The sequence below is a fragment of the Camellia sinensis genome, chromosome 7 (assembly GCF_055761805.1).
Source record: "Camellia sinensis isolate YWXY chromosome 7, ASM5576180v1, whole genome shotgun sequence".
Taxonomy (NCBI): domain Eukaryota; kingdom Viridiplantae; phylum Streptophyta; class Magnoliopsida; order Ericales; family Theaceae; genus Camellia; species Camellia sinensis.
In genome coordinates, this window is record NC_138967.1 from 189,037,999 (window position 1) to 189,063,894 (window position 25,896).

Consider the following 25,896-nt stretch of genomic DNA (forward strand, 5'->3'; position numbering starts at 1 on the left):
TATCTCTCAACGCTTCCATCTGCGTTACATTTTATCGTAAACACCCATTTACACCCAACTGTTTTCTTGTCTTTGGGTAGATCAACTATCTCCCAAGTACCACTTCTCCTTAAAGCATTTATCTCCTCTATGACTGCTAATTTCCAATTCGGATCATGCAATGCTTCATGTATATTCCTTGGAACAAACAAGTGTGAAATCCTAGATGTGAAAGCTCTATGGTTTTTAGACAGTCTTTGATAGGAGAGGTAATTTGCAATAGGATGTTTAATACAATTTCGGACACCTTTCCTAATTGCTATAGGAACATCAAGGTCGGAAATAGAAGGAATAGGATTACCTAAAATTTCGATGCCAGAACTCGGGTGAACATTCGGGTCATTAGGATGGACATTCGGGTCATTATTCCTCAGATGAAATCGCTTCCTAGTATAAACCTGAAGCTCAGAATTTAGATCATTTTGTATGTAAAAATTTATGTATTATTGATTGATTGATGTTGTTATGTTGTCTATTACAAATGGTTCCTTATATAGATGTAGGTGTAGTGGATGGTGGTAGTGGTGTAGTGGGTTAGGTTTAGTGGAGTAGGTGAGGTGGTAGTGGTGTAGTGGGTTAGGTTTAGTGGAGTAGGTGAGGTGGTAGTGGTGGTAAGTGATGGTAAATTCTAACAGCCCCCCGCAAACTCAAGGAGGATAGAAACTAACCAACTTGAGTTTGGAGAGAGTAACAAAACAAGAAAATACATAAAAATAAAAGAGGAGAAGAGACACTGTATGGTCGTGTCAGACCATTGGTGAAGACACTGGATGGTGGTGTCATAATGTTGTAGAGGACACTGTATGGGGGTGTCATAACCATGTAGAGGACACTGTATGGTGGTGTCATAACGGTGTAGAGGACACTGGATGGCGGTGTCAGACCGATGTAGAAGACAGTTTATGGGGTCATGTCGGACCGTTGTAACAGACACTGTTGTGACAGTTGTTGTGACAGTTTACGGAGTCTTGCTGGACCCTTGTAGAAACTAACCGGAATCAATGTCGGGACAGTTTACAGAGTCTTGTCGGACCCATGAAGGAGCTAACCGGAATCAATGTCGGGACAGTTTACAGAGTCTTGTCGGACCCTTGAAGGAGCTAACCGGAATCAATGTCGGGACAGTTTACAGAGTCTTGTCGGACCCTTAAAAAATACACTGTATGATGGTGTATATAGGCTGCCCAAATATATATATAGATATGGATATATATAGTGAGCCCTCAAAAGTCGCGTCCTCAAAAGGCGCGCCCACTTCATCAAAAGGCGTGCCCGACAGAAAGCGTCGAGCCATCAAAAGGTGAGCCGGAGACGCGGCGAGGCACGTGAGCGACAGAGCGGCGTGTCGGCCGCGTCGTCTGTGTCAATATAAACCAATGCGGAGGCGGAGTAAACCAAACCAGACTGAAACCTCTGAACTTGTTATTCTGAAACAATCTGTAAATACTTTGTATCCAACCCTTCTCGGAAACACTCAGCAACCCAAAAAACATGGCCTCTTCTTCCCGTTCAGCTACCCAGAATATGGCCTCTTCATCCCGTGGTCTACTCACTCTCTTTCCCGACCTCAATGAGTCAACAAGAGAGAGAACTGGTGCGGTGGCCAGTGAACCTCAACCAAACACCTCTGTGTTTGCTCCGTTGAACTTTCCGATGCGGTCGGTGGAGCAAAAAATGGCGGTGCAAACTGATATTGAGGCCAATCAGTATACTCTGAAGTCATGTGTGGAAACCATGACTGCGGTCACAAACTTGTCGCACCGGCTGCAGAGCAGGACAAATGAGGTGCAACAGTTAAACTCCCAGCTGGCTCTGCTCCAACGCATGTATAAGGATGCGCGAGCAGAGATAAGTGTGCTAAAGGCAGAAAACAAGGAGCTGAAGCGGAAGGCCACCGTGATGTTCCGATTCGGAGGTCCGCCATATGCTGCAGTGGAGGAGCAGGGAATAGTGATCGTGCCCAGTGGAGTGGGAAACACGGAGGCAACACCGTCAAGGGCCGCCCAGGACGGAGGCAAGAAGAAAAGACAGGCGGAATAGGCGAAGAGAAGAAAAAATCCCGCCGTGGATGTGGTTGTTTGCAGAAAAGAAAACAAAGCCGTTGTTTTTTTTTTTTTTTTTTTTTTTGGTGTAAAATGGTGATCAGGGTGAGCCCCGACATGAATAAAATGAGTTTGTGGAATGATGAATGTTTTTTTGTTTTTTTTTGTTTTTTTGTTTTTTTTTTTTGAAAAAGTAAGGGAATCGAATAATAAAAAAAAATATGGAGATAGTGATGAAATGATAAGCATGGTGATGATGAATATATAATAAGGAATAAAAATAGACCACCAATTAAGTTTTATAATAAAAAAAAATAAAATTTGGGCGGTGGAAAATGTGATAATGATTTTGGGTGGAGAATATTTTAGAATGAAAAAAATGTATATATAATAATAAGAAAAGTGAATTGGGTGGCCCGAGGAGGGTTCAATTCATTTGCTTATTTATTTAGTTATTTTATTTGTTTGGGGAAAAAGAGTGGATCACATCAGTTTATTTATTATAATAACAAGAAAGTGGGGTGGTGTGTCAAGCAGGGGCTATGAGGAATTTTATTTTATTTGTTTTGGTATATGTTTTTTTTTTTTTTTTTTGATAAAATAATAATAATAATAAGATAGTAATGGCGAAAGCATGTGACTCGGTTGGTTGGAAAGTAAAGAGTGGAGGGTGTGGAGTCTGACAAAATAAAGAGTGGGAATCATGAGATGGGTTTTATGTGTAAAGAAAAGAAAAGTGGTGTTGGGTCAGAGTGATGGGTGAGACATGGGAGTGAACAAAGAGAATAAAAAATTATAGGGCGAGGAACAGGAGGATATGGGAGAAAGACCAGAAAAAGGAAAAAAAATTAAAATAAAAGAAAAAGTAGATCTCCAAAGCGTGAAACCAGCTGGTCCTCTAACTAAAATCTCCAAAGAAGGTGATGGATCTACAACTGCCATTACAGGCTGGCAGAGGGTTCTCAGAAGTGGGTTCCTTGTTTGTCTTCCACTACGCTGTCCAGTTTAATTGTCTTGAGGATGGAAATCAAACTATATGCCTGCTACTCAGAACTGGGTGTAGCGAAGCAGCTACAAAAAGATCGTACCAAGAGTTGCAAACGAAAAATATACTTTCTCAGAGTTGAATAAGTCCCTCTGGAACTGGAGCTGCCATGGGGATGCCGGAGCTGGAGAACTTGGCCTCCGGCGAACAAGTTGTGCAGCTGCCACTGGGAGGGGTTGTCGCTTGCTGGCTGTCGATGAGGAGCCACGTTCACGGTCTCTCTTGAGTATGGACTGTGTGAGATGTTGAACAGTGGGCTTAGAGAGAAGCTCAAGCAGTCCAAGTAGCTTCAACAGTGGTCTAAGATTCAAACACAGAGGAATGGAGAGATCATACTCTACCAACGTTAGGATCACTAGAGGGCCGGCGGGCGGCCAAGGCGAGGCTGCCGCCCGCCGGTGAAGCAGAATTACTAGCTTCTCAACCTTGCTCTGATACCATGTAAAAATTTATGTATTATTGATTGATTGATGTTGTTATGTTGTCTATTACAAATGGTTCCTTATATAGATGTAGGTGTAGTGGATGGTGGTAGTGGTGTAGTGGGTTAGGTTTAGTGGAGTAGGTGAGGTGGTAGTGGTGTAGTGGGTTAGGTTTAGTGGAGTAGGTGAGGTGGTAGTGGTGGTAAGTGATGGTAAATTCTAACATTGTAGTACTTCTCCCCCTAAACAAGAATCTTCTTGACTAGGCACCATAGAACTTGGTTCTCCTAAGTGATCATTATCAGACAGATGTGGTTTTTGTGTAGGATAAATGACATTGGGGAGCGGGATAGAAATACCCCAAAAACGGTCTTCTACTCCACTTGTCTCCCCCTGAAGAGAAGTGTTGGGGAAATAGGATTTTGTTTCCACAAATGACACATCCATACTCACATGAAATTTCTTGGTTTGAGGATCGAAACACTTATACCCCTTTTTGTTTGAGGAATAACCCAAAAAAACACATTTTATAGCACGGGGGCCAAGTTTTGAACGAAATTGACTGGGAACATGAACATAGGCAGTACATCCAAAAACTTTGGCGGGTAAATCAGAAAACAACCTCGTGTCAGGAAAAAAAGTTTTGAGAGAATCAAAAGGTGTTTTGTATGTTAACACCTTTGTAGGCATCCTGTTTATCAAATAAGAGGCTGTTAAAATTGCTTCATCCCATAAATATTTAGGAACATGCATGTAAAACATTATAGCACGTGCTATTTCAAGTAGATGTTTATTTTTTCGTTCTGCAATGCCATTTTGTTGAGGGGTATCCCGACATGTAGATTGATGAAAAATCCCATTTTTTTCCAAAAACTCACCCAACTGCTCATTGAAATATTCTGTTCCATTATCAGAATGTAAAATACCAATTTTGGTTTGAAATTGGTTTTCAATCATATTGTAAAAATTTGTGAATAAATTTTTCACGTCAGATTTTTTATTCATCAAATAAATCCAACATAAGTGGGTATGGTCATCAATAAATGTAACAAACCATCTTTTACTAGAAAGAGTAGTGATTTTAGAAGGGCCCCAAACATCACTATGAATCAAATAAAAAGGTTTGGAAGCCTGGTAAGGTTTTGGCAAATAAGTAGAGTGATGAAATTTTGCAAAAATGCAACTTTCACAATGAAAAGAAGAACAATCAATCCCTTTAAATAATTCTGGAAATAAATGTTTCAGATAAAGAAAACTAGGATGTCCTAGCCTATAGTGCCATAGCATTATTTTTTCTCGAACAGAGATTGAACTAGTACTATTAAAGCTTTGAGCTTTTTTATTACTAACAGGTACTTCATCAAAGTAGTAAAGACCTTCAAGCATCCTAGCACGCCCAATCATCATCCCCGAGTTCTGGTCTTGAAATTCACAATGGGATTCAAAAAATGTAACACGACAATTAGAATTCTTAGATAGTTTACTGACAGACAAAAGGTTACAGGCTAAGTTGGGGACGTGAAGAACAACATTGAGATTAATTTTCTCAGTTAGTTTAATAAATCCTTTTCCTGCAATAGGTGAAAAACTACCATCGGCTATTCTGATTTTGTCATGACCAGAACAAGGGAAATAGGTACTAAATAAATGGGAAAAACTAGTCATGTGATCGGAGGCACCGGAATCTATGATCCACGGAGAGAAGTTTAGGCAAGAGAAGGCTTTAGGATTTCTACCTGTTTGTGCCAACAAAACACTAGGAGTACCGGATGAGGAGTTGGATTTTATCAGCTTTAAGAGTTGATCAATCTGCTCTTTGTTGAAGGGACCTGAATTGGCTTCATTAGCGGTAGGAAAGCCACGATTCTTCTCTACTTGTTTGCTGCTTTTCCAGTTGACAGGTTTGCCATGGATCTTCCAACACGTTTCACGTGTATGGCGAGGCTTGTTGCAAAAATCACACCAGACCCGTGGCTTATCATCAAACCTGCGCTGGTAATTTGCAGCCTTGTTGGCCGCAGCATCACTAATTAAAGCAGAAATTTCAATTGATTCACCAGTACCTTTTTTCTTAAGCATGACGCTCCTTCGGCTCTCTTCCCTTCTGACTTCGGCAAATACTTCGCCAATGGATGGGAGAGGAGGTTTGCCAATAATTCTTCCTCGCACTTCATCGAACTCAATGTTGAGGCCGGCAAGAAACTTGTAAATACTGCTGTCTTCCACAGTTTTCTTGTGGTGGTTGCAGTCGTCAACCGATTTCCATTCGTATGTGTTGAAGATGTCAAGATCCTGCCACAACCTTTTCAACGAATTGAAATATTTGGTGACGGAATCATCTCCTTGACGAATCTCTCCCAACTTCAAAGTTAATTCGAAAACTTGAGATTGATTTCCTAGGTCAGAATACATCTGACTAACATTATCCCACAATTCTTGTGCAGTAGTATAGCACATGTAATTAGAGCTTATATCCTCCTCCATGGAATTGACCAACCATGTCATAACCATGGAGTTTTCAGCGTCCCAACTGTCGAACAGCGGATCATTAACAGCAGGAGCCTTCTTGTCACCAGTGATGTAACCGATCTTTCCTTGCCCACGGATATACATCCGGACAGATTGTGACCAGCGGAGAAAATTATCACCATTTAGGCGGATGGTGGTGATTTGGACAGAGTGAGAGTTGGACGTTTTCACTGGAATGGCAGCGGCAGGGGTTGAAGTGGTTTCGGACGTGACTTCCGACATGGCTATGACGGTTTTAGGGCTGCTGTGTTTTTTGTTGCTCTGATACCAACTTAGGAAATATGAGGAAGAAGAACTCCGAAAATATGAGGAAGAAGGAATATATTTCTGTTATATTCAAAACTTCTTATCTTACAAGACCAAATGACACTCCTTATATAGGAGATATTAGAAACATCATTATAACCCATTATATGCCACTTACATATTATATATTACCACTATCTACCACTATCATATTATATACATGCCACTATCTGCCACCAACACCACTATCATATTCTATACATGCCACTATCTTCCACCAACACCACTATCATATTATATACATGCCACTATCTTATTATATACATTAACACAAATTTCCAGCACCACCCTTGACATAAATACAAAACTAAAAAAAACACTGTAGTACATTAAAATCGTGGTTAACAACCACGTTTCTTTAAAATTTGATTGTTAGTAGGCTCCTCCTTCAAATCCAACAATTTTTTACTTCAAAATTGAAAAATGAAAAAGCGCGGTTACTAAACACATTTTCAAGAAACGTATTTAGCAACCACATAATTTGGAAAATAAGTTTCAAAATACTCCTCTAATTTAAATATTTAAAAAAAAATGTGTGTTTGGAATCCCTTTTTATCTTGTGTCTCCAATCTAGAAATTTGCACTATTGTCCAATCTTATTTCCAACTTGCTGCCTGCATCTTTGCTTGTATAATTGTGTGTAATGTCTCTGTTCATACCATATGCTTGCTTTGAATGTCTCTTTGGAAAGGGGGTAAGTTTTATACATGTTGAGATTTCCTTCCTACAATTAGCCTTATATGGAACTTCAGTTTTTTGCTCCAAACTTGCAAGTGTGGTCCTTGCCATTTCCTTCATGGAATTTATAAAGCTGCATATGCTGATGAAAATTAGTAGTGGATTCTTTCTGGCTTTAAAAGCCATGGGTTGTGGCTTTTACTGTTTGTGGTTTTGGACCGCCGAAGGAACTGAATTTGGTTTAATGGGTTTGCAAACTGGGCTATTTTCTGTTTATCCTTTTCCTATTGATGATCTGAACTTTTCCTGGATCATTAGGTAAACGAGGGTATCACAAATTTTGGGGTACCAGAATGTTCAAATATGGAGACATTGATGTGCTGCATTTTCTTCTCTCAAATCTGAATTGGTAAATGTGAAGCATCAGCAATTTTTCATCTCAAAAATAGTGAAGTTGCATATTTGTGGCATTTATTTTTACCTTATGTTGCACTTTGTTAACTGTTTTATGCTGTTGGTTGATTCTATGGTTGAACTCGTGTTGGAGTTTGCCTCTACATGATCTTTTAAGTCAGTAGTGTGCATTTCTTGTGCAATGATTTTGGAACAGGTGGGTGGTAGAGTATCAAATTGATGGTTTCCAGTTCCATTCACTTGCATCGATGATTTATACACACAATGGTTTTGCTTCTTTTACGGGTGATATGGAAGAGTAAGGCATCTATGGCTTAAGTACTTTATCAAAGAACATGCAACCACTTTTACATAGCAAACAGAATTTTTGGAAACTTGGTCATGATTTGTTAAGAATTTGTTTTGAAATGATTACATCTATTTTTACTGGGGTTTTTTGGTTGCAGGTACTGTAACCAATATGTTGACAAGGATGCTTTAATATACCTCATTTTAGCAAATGAGATATTGCATGCTCTTCACCCCAGTATAATAACAATTGCTGAAGATGTAAGTAATTCTTATTATATGCTTTTCGTTGTAATAAATGTGTAAAAGTTTAATACTAACATAAGAACACACATCTGATAGTAGTACATGTTATCATGCCTCTCGATTGCAAGTATGTCCATGATGGTTTGGTGCATTAATCTCCAGACATTTTTATTACGTGCTTGATGAAATCTATGCCAAGGGGTCGATGATTGCTTTATCTTTTCATATGTAATATTGATGCATCACTTCATATTTTTGAATCTATCCTTCAGTGCTGAGATGAATCTTACATTAACTTCTCCAAATGCTTCACAGCAGTTTTACAAAGTTCTCATTGTTAGAATAGGAAATAATTAGTTGTATTCTTATTCATTCATTTTTTGATTACTCAGACTACACCTGTAATTGCTCAATTATCAATATAAAATGGAATGAAGTCTAACTCATTCCCTAATTCTTTCTCTTCTCTAAAACTACATGGTATCAGAGCCAAAACCTTAGCCCATCCCTCCTTACCTTTCTTCTCCTCTGTCGGCAGTCCTCTCTTGAGTCCAGGAGTCCCGACAGCAACTGTAGACCCTCCGACAGCCACTGTCGACCCTCACCCAGCCCAAACCAGCCTCCGACAGCCTTACCCAGGCCTCCGGCAGTTTGCTTGGGCTCCCCGACAGCCTATTCGGCTTAGGCGGCAGCCCCTCTGGCCTCCTAGGGGCTTGTTGGCAGCTCCACTGGCCCTCTTGGCCTCTGTCGGCTTCTCTCCTGCCTCCTAGGCTGTTTTCGGCTTCTTGGTATCATTGTTTCTCTCCTCGTGACTATCTCCTGTAATGGTTTCACCCTAGACTTTGTTTAAAACACAAAAAAAATTTAAAAAAAAAAGAGAAAAAAAAGGAAAAAAAAAATGATGATACATTAAAAAATAAAAATAAAATAATAATATATATTCTTTTGTTGATCTCTTTGTGGTCATAGTGTTTGTTATTCCTCTACCATCTTCTGAGTTTGTGATTGGCACTAGGTTTGAGGGTTACTTAGTAGCATATTCATGGCAAATTTCACTAGTGAGTCCACAATCTCTTAGCCACCTAAGAGCGAGAGTTCCCTTATCTCTTCTATTATGACTAATAATCTCAACCCTAGCCTTAAAATCACCATTTCTCTATTCAATTGTTAGAACTATCTAGCGTGATTGCAGAGCCTGACTATTTTTTTGAAGAGCAGAGGGAAGATGGGGTTTGTTGATAGCAGAATCCGGGCACCCCTCACCACATACCTGAGTTATGATCAATGGGAGATCACTAACTCCCTTATTATGGGTTGGTTGATACATTCTATGGTCCCGGAGATTGGAGAGGGCTATCTCTCTATGGACACTGCCCAGGATATTTGGGAGGCCGTGACTACCACTTACTTCCAGAAGGGGAACTTCTCACAGGCTTTCGAGTAACGTCGCTCCATTGAAAGGTCGGTACAAGGTGAGATGATGATCCTCCAATATTTTATCTTCCTTAGCAATAGGTGGAAGTGAATTGATCACCTTCAGCATTACAAGCCTGTCTGTCCCACTGATTCTGCTGGTTACTAGACATTTGTTGCGCAAGAGAGGGTCTTCAAGTTCTTGGAAGGCCTTAATATGGAGTATGATCCGGTTCGAAGCAGAGTACTTGACATGGATGTGCTTCCTTCTCTCCAAGAAGCCTTTGCTTTTGTGCAGAACGAGGAGAGTCGCCGCTCTGCGATGCTTCCTTCTACTACTCCTGATCGCTAGGCCTTGGTTTCTGCACCCCCTCGCGATGGAGACTGTGTGACCCGTGGTTCTCGTTCTTCCTCTGTGATTACTGCCGTCGACCTCGCCACACATGAGAGACCTGTTGGAAGTTGCATGGGACTCCTCCTTCTGGTGGCCGAGGAGACCGTCCTAGTACTCGAGGGGGTAGGTCTGGTCAGTCTAGAGGCCGAGGGGCTAATGCTTGGGCACATTATTTAGGCACTGTTAAGCCACCATCTTCTTCTCCAGTTGTCTCCCCTGCTACTGATGTTTCGGGATTATCTACCTCGGATTTTGAGATTGCTCTTCGCCATTTGCTGGACCGTCGAGCCTCCACTTATGCTACAGGTGCACCCTCTTTTTCTTTTGCCTATTCAGGTAACTTGACTTCCTCTCCGTGTGCATTGCTCTCTCATACGACTGTACTATGGATTATTAATTCTGGTGATTCCGACCATATGTCTGGCTCCTCTAATTTATTTTTAGAGGATAACCCTTTATCAAGTCAGGAAAAAGGGCATTATGCTGATGTTACTATGTCCTCGATGTCCGGAAAATGTTTAATTCATGCTACCTCTTCCCTCCCTTTGTCCTTTGTCCTCCATGTTCCAAATTTTGGTGTTAATCTTTTATCTTTGAGTCGTATTACTCGTGACTTAAATTGTAGCGTGACGTTTTTTTCCTGATCATTGTCTTTTTTAGGACCTCATTACGAGGAAGAGGATTGGATATGGTGGCGAGGAACATGGTCTCTACATTCTGGATCAGACCAACAAGTTGGCTTACTTATCTATTCAGTTGCCATCTACCAAGGAAGACATTTGGCTGTGGCACCGTCGTTTAGGATATCCCTCTTTTTTATTACTTAAGTATTTATTTCCTTCTGTTTTTGAGAAAAATTATGTGTTAGATTTTCAATGTGAGTCTTGTTAACTTGGAAAACAACACAAAGCCTCTTTTGCTCATTCTCTTAATAAAAGTTTAGTTCCATTTTCTTTAATTCATTCTGATGTATGGGGTCCATCCCATTTTGTGTCTTTAATCGGTAAAAATGGTTTGTTACCTTCATCGATGATTATTCCAGGGCCACTTGGGTCTATTTGATGAAAGATAAAAGTGAGGTCTTTTTTGTATTTCAAAACTTCCATAAAATGGTTTGTACTCAATTTGGGGCGGTTGTCAAAATTCTACGTTCTGATAATGAGGGGGAATATATTGACTGTGGCCTTGCCACATACTTCGCCACTCGTGGCATTATTCACCAAACTTCATGCACTAATATCCCTCAACAAAATGGTGTTGCAGAACGAAAAAATCACCACCTCCTTGATGTCGCCCGTTGTCTATACTTTGAGATGCGGGTTCCTCGATCCTATTGGGGGGACGCGGTTCTTACTGCTGCTTATTTGATTAATCGTCTTCCTACCCAAGTTCTTCAAAAACAAACATCCTTCAAGTTTTGTTCGGGTCTACTCCTTCCGGGTTCTCCATTCCTCCTAAGACTTTTGGTTGCGTTTGCTGTCCATAATCATTCACCCACTCGTGGTAAATTGGATCTCAGGTCTCTTAAGTGTGTTTTTCTGGGTTATTCTGCCACCAAAAAGGGTTATAGGTGTTATCATCCTCCCACTCGCAAATGGTTTGTCTCCATAGATGTTACTTTCTTTGAGTCTCAGCCCTATTTTTTGACCCCCCCGGTATCACAGTCATCCCTTCCGAGGGAGCCTTGGTGTGAAGAGATTCCCGGTCCTGTTAAATAGATAGCGAATGATGAGCCAACAGTTGTTGAGGAAAAGGAAGCATGCAAAGTTTATATCAGGGACAAGGACAGACAACAAGTCACTTGGATTCAAGAGACTACTTTTCTTCCTCTACTGCCAACTTCTTCTCTGGATGAGTGTCCAGGGTGACCCACCTCTACTGAGAGTTCAGGTAATTCTGATTCTAGTGCTTCTATTCCTGGTTTTTCAGATCTTGATGTTCCCATTGCTAATAGGAAGGGGGTTAGGTCATGTACTCAGCATCCTATTAGTAATCATGTCTCTTATTCTCATCTGTCTTCCTCATATAAAGCTTTTCTGTCTAAAGTGTCTTCTGTGAGTCTACCTACCAATTTTCAGGATGCTCTTTTTATTCCTGAATGGAAGTATGCCATGATGGAAGAGATGAGAGCTCTTAGCAAGAGTGACACTTGGGAGTTAGTGGAGTTACCTAGCGGCAAAAATCTAGTTGGGTGTAAGTGGGTGTACACGGTAAAACATAAAGCAGGTGGTTCCATAAAATGATACAAAGTAAGACTGGTTGCAAAGGGCTTCACTTAGACTTATAGGGTGGATTACCAAGAGACATTTGCACCGGTTGCTAAGATGAATTCTGTGAGAATTTTACTCTCTCTTGCTGCAAATTTGGATTGGCCCCTTTATCAACTTGATGTGAAGAATGCCTTTCTTTATGGAGATTCCTCCTGGTTTTGCAGATGCTAAGTCCAACGGTAAAGTATGTTGGCTCCGAAAGTCACTTTATGGGCTAAAGCAGTCTCTTAGGGCTTGGTTTGAGAGGTTTACTCAAGCTATGCTGAAATGTGGGTTCAAGCAAAGTCAACCTGATCACACCTTGTTTGTAAAACACTCCTCACATGGAAAGACCACAACTCTTATTGTCTATGTTGATGATATTGTTCTGACATGAGATGATGTTGAGGAGATTCCTTGTTTGAAAGAATACTTAGCCAAAGACTTTGAAATCAAAGACTTAGGCTATTTGAAGTACTTTTTGGGCATTGAAGTAGTTCGGTCCAAGGATGGCATTTTCATATGCCAGAGGAAGTATATACTTGACTTGCTAAAGGAAACTAGAATGCTTGGAGGTAGACCGGGCCAGAAACTAAGTGAGGATCAAGAGGGAGATCCAGTGGACAGGAGAGACTAGTGGGCAAACTCATATACTTATCCCACTCACGTTCAGACATTGCCATTGCCCTGAGCATAGTGAGCCAGTTTATGCATGCTCTTAGAACTTCCCACTTGGAGGCTGTTATGAGAATCTTGAGATATCTGAAGTCTTCTCTTGGAAAAGGTCTTTATTTCTTAAAACATGGCCATCTCAGTGTGGAGGCATTTACTGATGCAGATTGGGCTAGATCAGTCACTGACAGACGATCAACTTCCGCATACTGCACATTTGTGGGTGGCAACCTAGTCACATGGCGAAGTAAGAAACAGAATGTGGTGGCTCGATCTAGTGTTGAGGCAGACTTCAAGGCTATGACTCCGGGTATATGTGAGTTACTATGGATTAAACTATTGTTGGGAGACTTGGAAATCCATTAGACTGACTCTATGCGACTATTCTGTGACAACAAGGCCGCAATCAACATAGCTCATAATCCAGTTCAGCATGATAGAACTAAGCATGTGGAGATTGATAGGCATTTCATCAAGGAAAAACTCACTAGTGGCACCATATGTATTCCATTTGTGAAGACTGGGAACCAACTAGCTGATGTTCTCACCAAGGGACTAGGGAGCAAATCCTTTCATGGCATTCTCAACAAGCTGGGCATGGGAGATATCTTCGCACCAGCTTGAGGGGAGTGTTAGAATAGGAAATTTTTAGAATAGGAAATAATTGGTTGTATTCTTATTCATTCATTTTTTGATTACTTAGACTATGCTTGTAATTGCTCAATTATCAATATAAAAGGGAATGAAGTCTAACTCATTCCTTAACTCTTTCTCTTCTCTAAAACTACGCTCATGTGGGTAATTTTTTCATTTTTTCTTTTCAGATGGAGACATAAACACTAAAATGATTATTAGTTATGATGTTATATGAGCCCGTATCAGAATATTTATCCATGAACTTTATGACACAAGTCTGCTAAGTAGAAGCTTTTCATTACCATTGGCTTCCATTACCTGCTAGCATTTATTGCTTACGGTTTGACCAATTTCTTTGAGAGTTACCTAATAATGGGAGTAAATGGAAGTTGAGAATAATCAGGAAGGCAATGCTAACATCAAAGCTCAATAATCAGTTGGGGACTCTGTGGATAAGATATCTTGCAAGTTCTTTCTAGAACTTCAAGTCACACTACTTGTTGGTTGTTGCCTGTTATGGCCGTGGAAATTCATATCAGTATTTTTCGATTTCTATTATGCAAGCTTTTCTTCTTGTGATTATTTTAACATATCTTCCCATTAATAGGAAAATATTGAAATTGCTCATATTAAGTTATGAGGCCATGTGTGTGTGTGTGTGTGGTTTTTTTTTCCCCTGTGGGCATTTATGGTCTCTCTTGGCTTCTTATTGTTCAGGCAACACTTTATCCTGGGCTATCTGAGCCAACTTCCCTAGGAGGATTAGGCTTTGATTACTTCGTCAATCTTTCGGCATCTGAGATGTGGTCATCATTACTTGAGAATGTTCCTGACTCTGATTGGAGCATGAGTAAGGTTCGTCATTTAACCATCACAGTCTGTCTTTGTGTTGTTTGGAATTTAATTGTTTCCTCATTCAAATGTTGGCTATTTTATTCTTTTTGGTCTATTTCATCGCTTGTTTAATTCATTTTGTTCTAGATTGTGAGCACATTAGTGGGCAACAGGCATAGTGCTGATAAAATGCTTTTGTATGCTGAAAATCACAACCAGGTATCATCCCTTGTTTCACATCATGTGCCAGATCTGACATGGCAACATCTGCATTTAATTTGCTAGTTTATCAGTGATTTGAAAACTTACGTCTCTCATTGTTACTTTCTTGCTTGGCAGTCCATATCTGGAGGACGGTCATTTGCAGAAATATTGTTTGGTGAAACCATGGAGCATGCTTCTGACAAAAGGGCATTATTGTTTAGAGGGTGTTCACTGCATAAAGTATGCTTTTGTCATTATTTTGTTTCCTTACAACATAAAAAATTGTGCTTTTTTTGGGTCTGATTTAGGCACCTTTGATTTGTGTAGAAATTTAATATATAAAGAGAAATGATTGTATTATTGATTGATATATTGAATGTTACAATGATTCCTATATATAGAAGAGTAGGTGGTAGTAGGTGGTAGGTGGAGTAGGTGAAGTGGAGGTGGTAGTGGTGTAGTGGGTTAGGTTTAGTGGAGTAGGTGAGGTGGTAGTGGTGTAGTGGGTTAGGTTTAGTGGAGTAGGTTTAAGTGGGTGAAGTAGGTGATAGGTTTTAACAGGTGATAGGTTTTAACAGCCCCCCGCAAACTCAAGGGGGATAGGAACTAGCCAACTTGAGTTTGGAGAGAGGAACAAAACAAGAAAATACATAAAAATAAAAGAGGATAGGAGACACTGTATGGTCGTGTCAGACCATTGGTGAAGACACTGGATGGTGGTGTCATAACGATGTAGAGGACCCTGTATGGGGGTGTCATAACGTTGTAGAGGACACTGTATGGTGGTGTCATAACGGTGTAGAGGATACTGGATGGCGGTGTCAGACCGATGTAGAAGACAGTTTATGGGGTCATGTCGGACCGTTGTAGCAGACAATGTTGTGACAGTTGTTGTGACAGTTTACAGAGTTTTGCTGGACCCTTGTAGAAACTAACCGGAATCAATGTCGGGACAGTTTACAAAGTCTTGTCGGACCCTTGAAGGAGCTAACCGGAATCAATGTCGGGACAGTTTATAGAGTCTTGTCGGACCCTTAAAAAGTCGCACCCTCAAAAGGTGTGCCCAATCTTTCAAAAGGCGTGCCATCAAAAGGCGTGCCCAATCCATAAAAAGGCGTGCCATCAAAAGGCGAGCCCAAGTCATAAAAAGATGTGCCGGACATGATGGCGAGACGCGTCACCACATTGGCTTGCGCGCCCGTTTTGGCGTCTGGCGTCAAGTGGCGCGCGATGCGCGTGTCTGCCATGTCTATTTAACCAAGACGGATGCTGAGGCTGAGGCTGAGGCTGAGGCAGAGGCAGAGACAAAAAACTGGCTAAAAACCTCTGAGAAACTCTTCGTTGTCTTGAGAGAGATACGCTGTAACACTCTGTAACCAACCCTTCTCTGAAACACTTAGCAACCCATAACATGGCCTCGTCTTCCCGTTCAACTACCCAGAATATGGCCTCTTCGTCCCGTGGTCTGCTCACTCTCTTTCCAGACCTCAACGAGTCAACAAGAGAGACAACTGGTGTGGCGGCCTGTGAACCTCAACCAAACACCTCTGGTTTTGCTCCGTTGAACTTTCCGATGCGGTCGGTGGAGCAAAAAATGGCAGTACAAACCGATATTGAAGCCAATCAGTATACATTGAAGTCATGTGTGGAAACCATGACTGCGGTCACAAACTTGTCGCACCGACTGCAGAGTAGGACAAATGAGGTGCAACAGTTAAACGCCCAACTGGCTCTGCTCCAACGCATGTATAAGGATGCGCGAGCAGAGATAAGTGTACTAAAGCCAGAAAATAAGGAGCTGAAGCGGAAGGCCACCGTTATGTTCCGATTTGGAGGGCCGCCATATGTTGTAGTGGAGGAGCAGGTGGGAGTGAATGTGCTCGGTGGCGTGGGAAACACGGAGGCAACACCGGCTAGGACCGTCCAAGACGGAGGCAAGAAGAAGAGACCTGCAGCAGAGTAGAGAAGACAAATCCCACTGTGGGTGTGGGGGTGTGTGGTGGTGGTTTTTTTTTTTTTTGTGTAAAATTGTGATCGGGGTGGAGCCCCGGCATGAAGAAATGACAATTGTGTGGAATGTTTGTGGTGTTATTTTGGTAATGTTGTTTTTGTTGAATAATAAAAATAAAATAAAAAAAAGGGATAAAAAATAATATTTGTGGATGGGTGACTGGAGTTTTTTTTTTTTTTTTTTTTTTAAATAGATATATATTCTATAATGGGTGCTGGCAACAGCACATGGTGGGGGGGAGAGGAGTCTGACAAAAGAAAGAGTGAGAATCAAGAGTGAGGCAACATCACATGGAGAGGAATAAAGTGTGTTTTCAAAAAGGATGAGAGAGAGAGAGTGGGTGGCTGTTCTTGTGACAGATTGTGGCTTTGATGCTTTTAGGCGTGCAGTTTTGACAGCACGCTTTGGAGTAGAAGTTGAGTTTTTTATCTTTTATAATTGGGTCCTTATTTTTGTACTCTACAAGAATCTTGTTGCTGTAGAATTCAGCCATTTGCCAACTTTCTTCCACATGTGCAATAGGCATGCTCATACCTGTGGTCACTGGCTTCCCTGAATTAATTTCTTGAAAAACAGCAGCCATTCCTTCCTTTGGGCGTGATGATGCAGAATGAGGAGAGTCTGAACTAAAGAGTGATGCTGTGTACCTGCCTTTGCCAGCTAGCCTTCATGTGCAGTGGGCAGTCTTGGCTGCTCAGAAGAGGAAGCATTTGCTGATGGAGAAACCGACGGGTCTTGATGTGGAGAAGCTTGATCAGATATTGGAATTTGTGGCAGCGGATGGAATTTGTGGCAGCGGAGTGAAGGTATGTGTAGAAAATTCTAGCGGACTAGGTTGAGGTCCGGCGGATGGCTAAGGTGAGGTTGCCGCCCGCCGGTGAAGCGAAAATATTAGGTTCTAAACCTGCTCTGATACCATGTAGAGATTTAATATATAAAGAGAAATGATTGTATTATTGATTGATATATTGAATGTTACAATGATTCCTATATATAGAAGAGTAGGTGGTAGTAGGTGGTAGGTGGAGTAGGTGAAGTGGAGGTGGTAGTGGTGTAGTGGGTTAGGTTTAGTGGAGTAGGTGAGGTGGTAGTGGTGTAGTGGGTTAGGTTTAGTGGAGTAGGTTTAAGTGGGTGAAGTAAGTGATATGTTTTAACAGGTGATAGGTTTTAACAATTTGCATAAGCCTGTCATTGCATTTAAAGTGGACCCTCTCAGTGCAAATGTGCCTCAGTGCAGTGTATTTCTTCAATTTGCAATGACTTATCAAGCATCTAAAGCCTAGTTATCTAAATTGGCCTTTGTAGTTTTTGTAATATGTTAGTTTATTCCAAAACAAAAATCGGCTATGATTTGTTAGTAAAGGGCCCCTGGATATGCCTTTTTCTGTAAGTCTAGTATCAAGGTGCTCCCTTTTCTTGTATATTGAGAGAGAGAATTCTAAAGCATATGATGCATCACATCTTTTTATTTTTTCACCCTTCTTTTTTCAGTTGTTACTTTGTTACTTTTGTGAGTGTATTTGATTCTATATATTCTGAATATATTTTTTTGTTCGGGACTAGATGATCAGATTAATTACTTTTACGATTGGTGGCCATGCTTACCTCAACTTCATGGGCAATGAATTTGGGCATCCAAAGGTGAGGTCTTTCCCCCTCTCCCTTCAATATCCCTGAAGATCTGAATACAGGCAATTAACTTCTTTCGTTGTTTCAGAGGGTAGAGTTCCCAATGGAAAGTAACAACTTCTCATTTTCACTTGCTAACCGCCGCTGGGATCTGTTGGAAAATGGAGTGCATTCTGAATTGCTTTACTTTGATAAGGTATCGGTTTCATCACTCAAATCTTATTATTGATATTGCATGTTTGTTATGACCATTTGAGCTCTACTTTATTGTGCTAAGTTGGGTTCAATTCTATCAGATATCCCACTAAGAAAATGTTTTTGTTGAACAATGCCAAATTTGTTTAATTCTGTTTGTTTGGCATCCCCTATTTTAGCACGTCTTTTTATCTTATTTGGGTCACATCACCTCTCTACCACTTTGTACATTTTTTTGTAAAAAGTCAAAAAATATTTATTTAGATCATCCCAAACAACCTTCTTCGGCACACTCGTGGAGTTTGGTCGAAGTCGTCGCGATACATTTAAAGCTTCAACACAGTCACTCCTTAGTATATTTATACTTGTCTGTCAATTCATATCTATATCTAGTCAATTTCTCACTAATCTGCCATATTGAGTCTTCTCTTGTTGCTACTGTTGACATGTCCCAATTAAAAGATGGTATCTATGATTAGTGAGATAAATTTCATTAAGAGTGTTCATAGTGATCAAATTAAAAAGAATTTTGTTGTGGGTTTCACTAATAGCAAAATGAACTACTTTTCCCTATCTCTCTCTCTCTCACTCAGGACATGATGAACATGGAAGAAAATGAAAGAATTCTTTCAAGAGGCCTTCCAAACATTCACCATGTGAATGATACTACTATGGTACAGTTATTCTCTCCTCTGTATCCTTTTCATGTGTTGAGAGTCTTATTCCTCAATAACATCACCAATGCAGGGAAGCAGTTGTTGACAGTATTAGTAATACCGTGGATGTGAAATTGAGTCTCTTAAAGTAAAGACGCTTTATGAATCTTCCTCTTGTAGAAGTTCTCATCTTAAATACCCATATATTTTTTTCTTTCTAATTATTGCTAAATTTGTTTTTAAGTGCACTAATAAGAGCATAACTATGTTATTCGTTTATATCTCTTAAATGTAGCGGCAATTTATTCCTCTGGTACAGGTGACATCTTACTCAAGAGGTCCTCTTTTGTTCATATTCAATTTTCATCCCACAACTTCATATGAAAATTACAGTGTAGGTGTCGAGGAAGCTGGAGAGTATCAAGTAAGTGACATTTTGCCCCTTTCTTATTGATTCGCTAATCTAAAGCTTCTAATTATTTTAGCCTTTGATCTGAAGACTTCATGTTTTCATGGTTGCTTCTTTTTTTCCTTTCCTTTTTTCCAAAGAGTTCCTTTCTCTTTCTTGCATAAGAATCTGGGGTTCGATTCATTTTTCATTCCACTAGTTTATGATTGACACAGGTCATACTGAATACGGATGAAAAGAAGTATGGTGGTCAAGCACTTATTGCGCAGGACCAATACATTCAAAGAACTATTAGTAAAAGGTAATTGTTTGCTTCGTTTGTTCTTTTCATGCATTGCACATTCCAGCATCTTTGGTTCACTACATTATTTTGTGGTTAATTTCTACTCTTCATTCTTTTCTAACACATTTTTTTCCCCTTTTGGGCAGAATCGATGGTCTCCGAAATTGTTTGGTAGTGCCACTGCCTTATAGAAGCGCTCAGGTTGGTTAAAGTTTTATTTGGACTGGGAATTATTCTAGGATGAGCTATTCTTGTTGTTTGAGGAAAACATTTTCTAAACTAAAGCTTTACCAATGTCATCACACTACCACTGCCACCACCGTCACCTCCACCTCCACCTCCACCTCCACCATTCTACTTTCACTACCACCACCACCCCACACACCACCACTAACACCGCCACTAATACGAGTGCACATTAATTTCAAGATCGCAACCAAACACATGAAAATGTTTTTGCCGTTGGAAAATGTTTTCCGATGAAACAAACTAAGTGTTAGTGGCCATGATCTGTTAGATTGGCTTTCGAGAATATGAAGTGTGACTTTTGAGACTCCAATCTCATTATAGGTATGAGCATGCCAACTATGGAAAAACATTATTCTTGTAATTGTAATACCCTAAGAAACTCTTCATGTCTAGATAGCATAACAACGAAACTTTCACTCAATCACTTGTGTTTCAACCCCTTAAGCTGTACATAATATAAAAATCAGTGCTTTCTCCTTTGTTACTGTGTCTCCTTCGTAGGTCATAGATGTAATGCCCTTGTGGCTCACATATGCATTCATCCAATTAGGAAGATCAGGGTTTATTTCAGAGCAACATCGCATTTTGATCAATTAATCTGAATGCAGTTGTAATTTGAATTTTTTTTTTCCAATTATATAGATTACATGATTTTTGAATTGGGACTGAATCATTTTTCTTTCCCTGCAGGTTTACAAATTAACCCGGATTTTGAGAATATGAACTGTCATACATCCTCAATCTTGCAGTACCGTGTGATTTTTTGAGGCATTGAAGTCAATATCATGATCTAATGAGTTGGTTTAACTTATGTCGGCTACATTTTTTAACCCAAAAGATTTGAAGGGCAAATTTTCATAGAAAAATTAGATGATTTGGTCACCAACTTAGCATGCAAGAAGGGAAGAAGATCCATTAACTTCGATGCTCATACACATCCTTGGTCACTCATATTCTGAGGCATACACTTCTGGTTGTGTTGTGGTTGATCAATTTCTGTCTCTGAAGCTCTGTGTCGTTCTATCTTTATGAAAGTGTGTAGATTGAACAATTACTAGTGTTTCGTCAGGTCTACGTGTGACTCAAAGCACGTGCACATTTGGATACAAAATGGGGGTTCTTGAACCCCTGCAGTTTAAGGACTTTCATACAGACGTCCTATCATGCTGCAATGTAAATGTGATTGTTGTTTGATTTATAAGGCTGTTTTTGGTTCAGGGGTGAACATTCTGTTGCAAAGAGACTTTTAAATCTTGTAATTAATCTGATTCAAAGAGGGTCTTGAACAGTTGCAGTTTGCAAGCTTGATCACATTTGAGAAATGTTTCCAGAAAGTTTTGTATTTTACATGAGAACTCTGAGATCATGATTAGAGATCTCATTAATCAGCATAACATTTGCTTTCAAATTTCTTGAGTTATATTAGCTCACTACTGTTCCGTTTGTGTTCAACAGAAATATATACATATATATATATATATATATATATATATATATTTTATGTTTGGTGGTGATGGTGTCGACACGAAGGTGGAGATGGAGGTGGTGGTGTAGTGGTAGGGTGGCGGTGGTAATGGCTACGGTAACCGTGGTGATGGCGGTGTGCTGTGGAGGTGATGGTGGCAGTGGAAAGTTGGTGATATTGATGAAATTTTAGTTTGGAAAATGTTAAAACCTACCACTACCACTACCACCTACTCCACCCACTTCACCTACTCCACCTACTCCACCCACTTCATCTACGGGGGTGTTTGGTGCAGCTTTTTTAAGCCAACTTATGGCTTCTGGCTTTTAAAAAGTTATTTTGGACTGTTTGGTTAAACTTATTTCAAACAGCTTCTGATTCTAACAACTTATTTTAAGTCAAAAAAGCTGATTCTGAGAAGCTGCTCACCCCTTGCTTCTGATTATCAGCTTCTGCTGTGGACATGTTAATTCACCGTTATACTCTTAGATTTTTTTATTTTTTATTTTTTTAAAAATAGAAAAAGACTTAAATGGACTATTAAATATTATTATTATTTTTTATGAAAAATGTAGACAAATAGTGAATAATAAAAAATAAAAATTAATTGAAAAAGTTACTTCACAGCTTATTTAACAAACACTACTCAGCAACTTAAATCTATAATCCAACAGCTATACCAAACAGATTAACCGCTTCTGATTAAAGTCATAATCTATAATCTGTTAAGCTATAATCTATAATCTGTTTTAACAGCTACACCAAACACCACCTACATCTCCTATATAAGGAGCCACTCATATTTGTAATTTATACAATATATATCAATCAATAATACAATCAATATCTATACAATTCTCTATTTCTCTTTATACATTAAATTTTTACATGGCATCAGAGCAGGTTTAGAACCTAGTATTTTCGCTTCCCCGGCGGGCGGCAACCTCACCTTAGCCGCCCGCCGGACCTCAACCTATTCCGCTGTCATCTCTATCAATACATATAGCTTCCAGTTCGCTGCCACCAGAGGCGACTTCTCTACATACAAAGATCAACCATTCTTATCTCTCTCTAGCTGGGTCTCTCTCCACAGACACACAGTAGCCACACACACACACAACATGCATAAACTCTCTTTGAGATGAAGAGGGCAACCTCTCTCTCTCGGCAACTCTCTCTTCGGTTTCTCTCTACACCACCTTCTCAACCTTTTCTTTCTACTACTGTTTAGTTCAGTCTCTAAAGGGAGAGAAAAACACAGTTCTAAAAAAAAAAAAAAAAAACAGAGCAACAATGGAGGGTAAGGAAGAGGATGTGAAGCTTGGAGCTAACAAGTTCACGGAGAGACAACCAATAGGCACAGCAGCTCAGACAGACAAGGACTACAAGGAGCCACCACCAGCTCCCTTGTTTGAGCCAGGGGAGTTGAAATCATGGTCCTTTTACAGGGCTGGGATTGCAGAGTTCATGGCCACTTTCCTCTTCTTATACATCACTCTTTTGACTGTCATGGGTGTTGTTAGGGCACCTACCAAGTGTGCCTCTGTGGGTATTCAAGGGATTGCTTGGGCTTTTGGTGGTATGATCTTTGCCCTTGTCTACTGCACTGCTGGTATCTCAAGAGGACATATTAACCCAGCAGTGACCTTTAGATTGTTTCTGGCAAGGAAGCTGTCCCTAACAAGGGCTGTTTTCTACATAGTGATGCAGTGCCTTGGTGCCATATGTGGTGCTGGTGTTGTCAAGGGCTTCCAGCCATCTATCTATCAGGCAAATAATGGTGGGGCCAATTTTGTGGCACATGGTTAGAACCTTTTCAGAGGACTACAATGATTTAAATGTTGAGCCCTCGTTTGGAGAGACCAATCTCGACTTTGAAGGCAGAGAGAGGAGTACTAAGGAAAGCACACCCATTCTTCTTTTATTTATTTGTAAGAAATAATGTATAGAGAAAGAGAGAGAATAAATTGTATGTATTATTATTGATTGATATATTGATTTCTATTACAATGATTCATGATTCCTATATATAGAAGAGGGTGAGTGTGTAGTAGGTAAGGAGTAGGTGAAGTGGAGGTGGTAGTGGTGTAGTGGGTTAGGTTTAGTGGAGTAGGTTTAAGTAGGTGAAGTAGGTGGAGAGTAGGTGGATTTTAACAGCCCCCCGCAAACTCAAGGGGGGATAGGAACTAACCAACTTGAGTTTGGAGAGAGTAATAAAACAAGAAAAATACATAAAAATAAAAGAGGATAAGAGACACTGTATGGTCGTGTCAGACCATTGGTGAAGACACTGGATGGTGGTGTCATAACGTTGTAGAGGACACTATATGGGGGTGTCATAACCATATAGAGGACACTGTATGGTGGTGTCATAACGGTGTAGAGGACACTGGATGGCGGTGTCAGACCGATGTAGAAGACAGTTTATGGGGTCATGTCGGACCGTTGTAGCAGACACTGTGTGGTCGTGTCAGACCGATGTAGAAGACAGTTTATGGGGTCATGTCGGACCGATGTAGAAGACAGTTTACGGGGTCATGTCGGACCGTTGTAACAGACACTGTTGTGACAGTTGTTGTGACAGTTTACGGAGTCTTGCTGGACCCTTGTAGAAACTAACCGGAATCAATGTCGGGACAGTTTACAGAGTCTTGTCGGACCCATGTAGAAACTAACCGGAATCAATGTCGGGACAGTTTACAGAGTCTTGTCGGACCCTTGGAAAAGCTAACCGGAATCAAATGTCGGGACAGTTTACAGAGTCTTGTCGGACCCCTAAAAAGTCGCACCCTCAAAAGGTGTGCCCAATCTTTCAAAAGGCGTGCCATCAAAAGGCGTGCCCAATCCATAAAAAGGCGTGCCATAAAAAGGCGTGCCCAATCCATAAAAAGACGTGCCATCAAAAGGCGCTCCCACTTCATCAAAAGACGTGCCCGACAGAAAGCGTCGAGCCATCAAAAGGGGCGCCTGACACGCGGCGATGCACGTGATTGACAGAGCGCGTGTCGGCCTCGTCGTCTCTGTCTTTATAAACCAAAGCGAAGTCTGAGGCTTGGAAGCATAACAAACCAGTTGAAACCTCTTCGTTCTCTGTAACATTCTGTAACCAACCCTTCTCTGAAACACTCAGCAACCCAAAAAACATGGCTTCTTCTTCCCGTTCAGCTACCCAGAACATAGCCTTTTCTTCCCGTGGTCTGCTCACTCTCTTTCCCGACCTCAACGAGTCAACAAGAGAGATAACTGGTGCGGTGGCCTGTGAACCTCAACCAAACACCTCTGGTTTTGCTCTGTTGAACTTTCCGGTGCGGTCGGTGGAGCAAAAAATGGCGGTGCAGTCGGATGTGGAGGCCAATCAGTATACCTTGAAGTCATGTGTGGAAACCATGACTGCGGTTACAAATTTGTCGAACCGGCTGCAGAGTAGGACAAATGAGGTGCAGCAGTTAAACGCCCAACTGGCTCTGCTCCAACGCATGTATAAGGATGCGCGAGCAGAGATAAGTGTGCTAAAGGCGGAAAACAAGGAGCTGAAGCGGAATGCCAGTTTTATGTTCCGATTTGGAGGGCCGCCATATGCTGCAGTGGAGGAGCAGGGAGTAGTGATCATGCCCAGTGGAGTGGGAAACACGGAGGCAACACCGGCAAGGGCCGCCCAAGACGGTGGCAAGAAGAAAAGACCGGCAGAATAGGCGAGAAGAAAAATCCCACTGTTCCGATTTGTGTTGGTTGTGTTTTGTTTTGTTTTGTGTTTTTTTATTTTTATTTTTTTTATTTTTTTTATTTTTTTTTATGGTGTAAAATGCTGATCGGGGTTGATCCCCGGCATGAAGAAATGACAAGTTTGTAAAATGTTGTTTTTTTTTTTTTTTTTTTTTGGGAGTGTTTTGTTGAAAAAATAAAAATAAAATGAAAGAAAACAAGGGAGAAAGAAAATAGATAAAAAATATTTATAGATGGATTATATGAAAAACATCAGTGCGATTGTTTCAAAATAAAGTGGGGTATTTAAAAAAGAGGAAAAGTGACTTGGAAAAAATAAATAAAAATAAGTGATTTTTGAAATCAAATGGAGGAGAGAGAGGGACAAACCCATGTGATAAAGTGGAGAGAGAGTCGGTGAGTGGGGTGCAAAAGGTGAAGGAGAAATGATGGATTGAAAATGGTTTGGGTCAAAAGTGAACACTGTTAGTGGGGAACATGAGTGCATTGATTATTTGATATAATAATAATAATAATAATAATAAAAATAAAAAGTTAGAACAGTTGGAGAGAATGAGTGGAGTATGGTAAGGGTTTCATCCAAAGCCAAAATTCCTGCAGCGAATCACTTCGCAAATCCTAGCATGAGCTTTTTCTCTTTCCAGGCTTATTCATGAATTTCCTGGTGATTTCAAGAGCCTCTGGTGGCATTGTGGCAGAGAACACCCCAACCTGGATTTTTAGGTGGCAGCAACTGAGAACACCCCAACCTGGATTTTGGGTGGTAGCAACTGGAAAATATCATAGATCTGATTTTTAAAAAACCTCGTGACAGTATTTCATCAGCTTCATCCAAGACAAACATTTTGATGTAAACAGGGCGAAG

General features: G+C 40.5%; 1 protein-coding gene and 1 pseudogene across 3 annotated transcripts in view; both read left to right on the forward strand.

The window, feature by feature from the left end:
* EMB2729 (Alpha amylase family protein) overlaps nt 1-21,251 on the forward strand; it is a 32,070-nt gene extending 10,819 nt beyond the window's left edge. Inside the window, exons 9-21 of one of the 2 annotated variants that reach the window (XM_082880211.1) lie at nt 7,380-7,470; nt 7,672-7,773; nt 7,922-8,024; nt 14,091-14,228; nt 14,355-14,426; nt 14,547-14,651; nt 17,986-18,063; nt 18,140-18,247; nt 18,840-18,920; nt 19,198-19,326; nt 19,527-19,612; nt 19,741-19,795; nt 20,534-21,251. In XM_082880211.1, coding sequence (XP_082736337.1) covers nt 7,380-7,470; nt 7,672-7,773; nt 7,922-8,024; nt 14,091-14,228; nt 14,355-14,426; nt 14,547-14,651; nt 17,986-18,063; nt 18,140-18,247; nt 18,840-18,920; nt 19,198-19,326; nt 19,527-19,612; nt 19,741-19,795; nt 20,534-20,566 — 1,181 coding nt within the window. In that variant the 3' untranslated portion in view covers nt 20,567-21,251. The remainder of the gene's footprint in view (nt 1-7,379; nt 7,471-7,671; nt 7,774-7,921; nt 8,025-14,090; nt 14,229-14,354; nt 14,427-14,546; nt 14,652-17,985; nt 18,064-18,139; nt 18,248-18,839; nt 18,921-19,197; nt 19,327-19,526; nt 19,613-19,740; nt 19,796-20,533) is intronic. The other variant, XM_082880212.1, reaches the window with a different exon arrangement.
* A 1,311-nt stretch (nt 21,252-22,562) lies between these two features.
* On the forward strand, nt 22,563-23,132 carry LOC145795534 (aquaporin PIP1-3 pseudogene; annotated as a pseudogene). Its single transcript, XR_014336610.1, has one exon. The product of XR_014336610.1 is annotated as an aquaporin PIP1-3 pseudogene (transcript).
* The last annotated feature ends 2,764 nt before the right edge of the window (nt 23,133-25,896 follow it).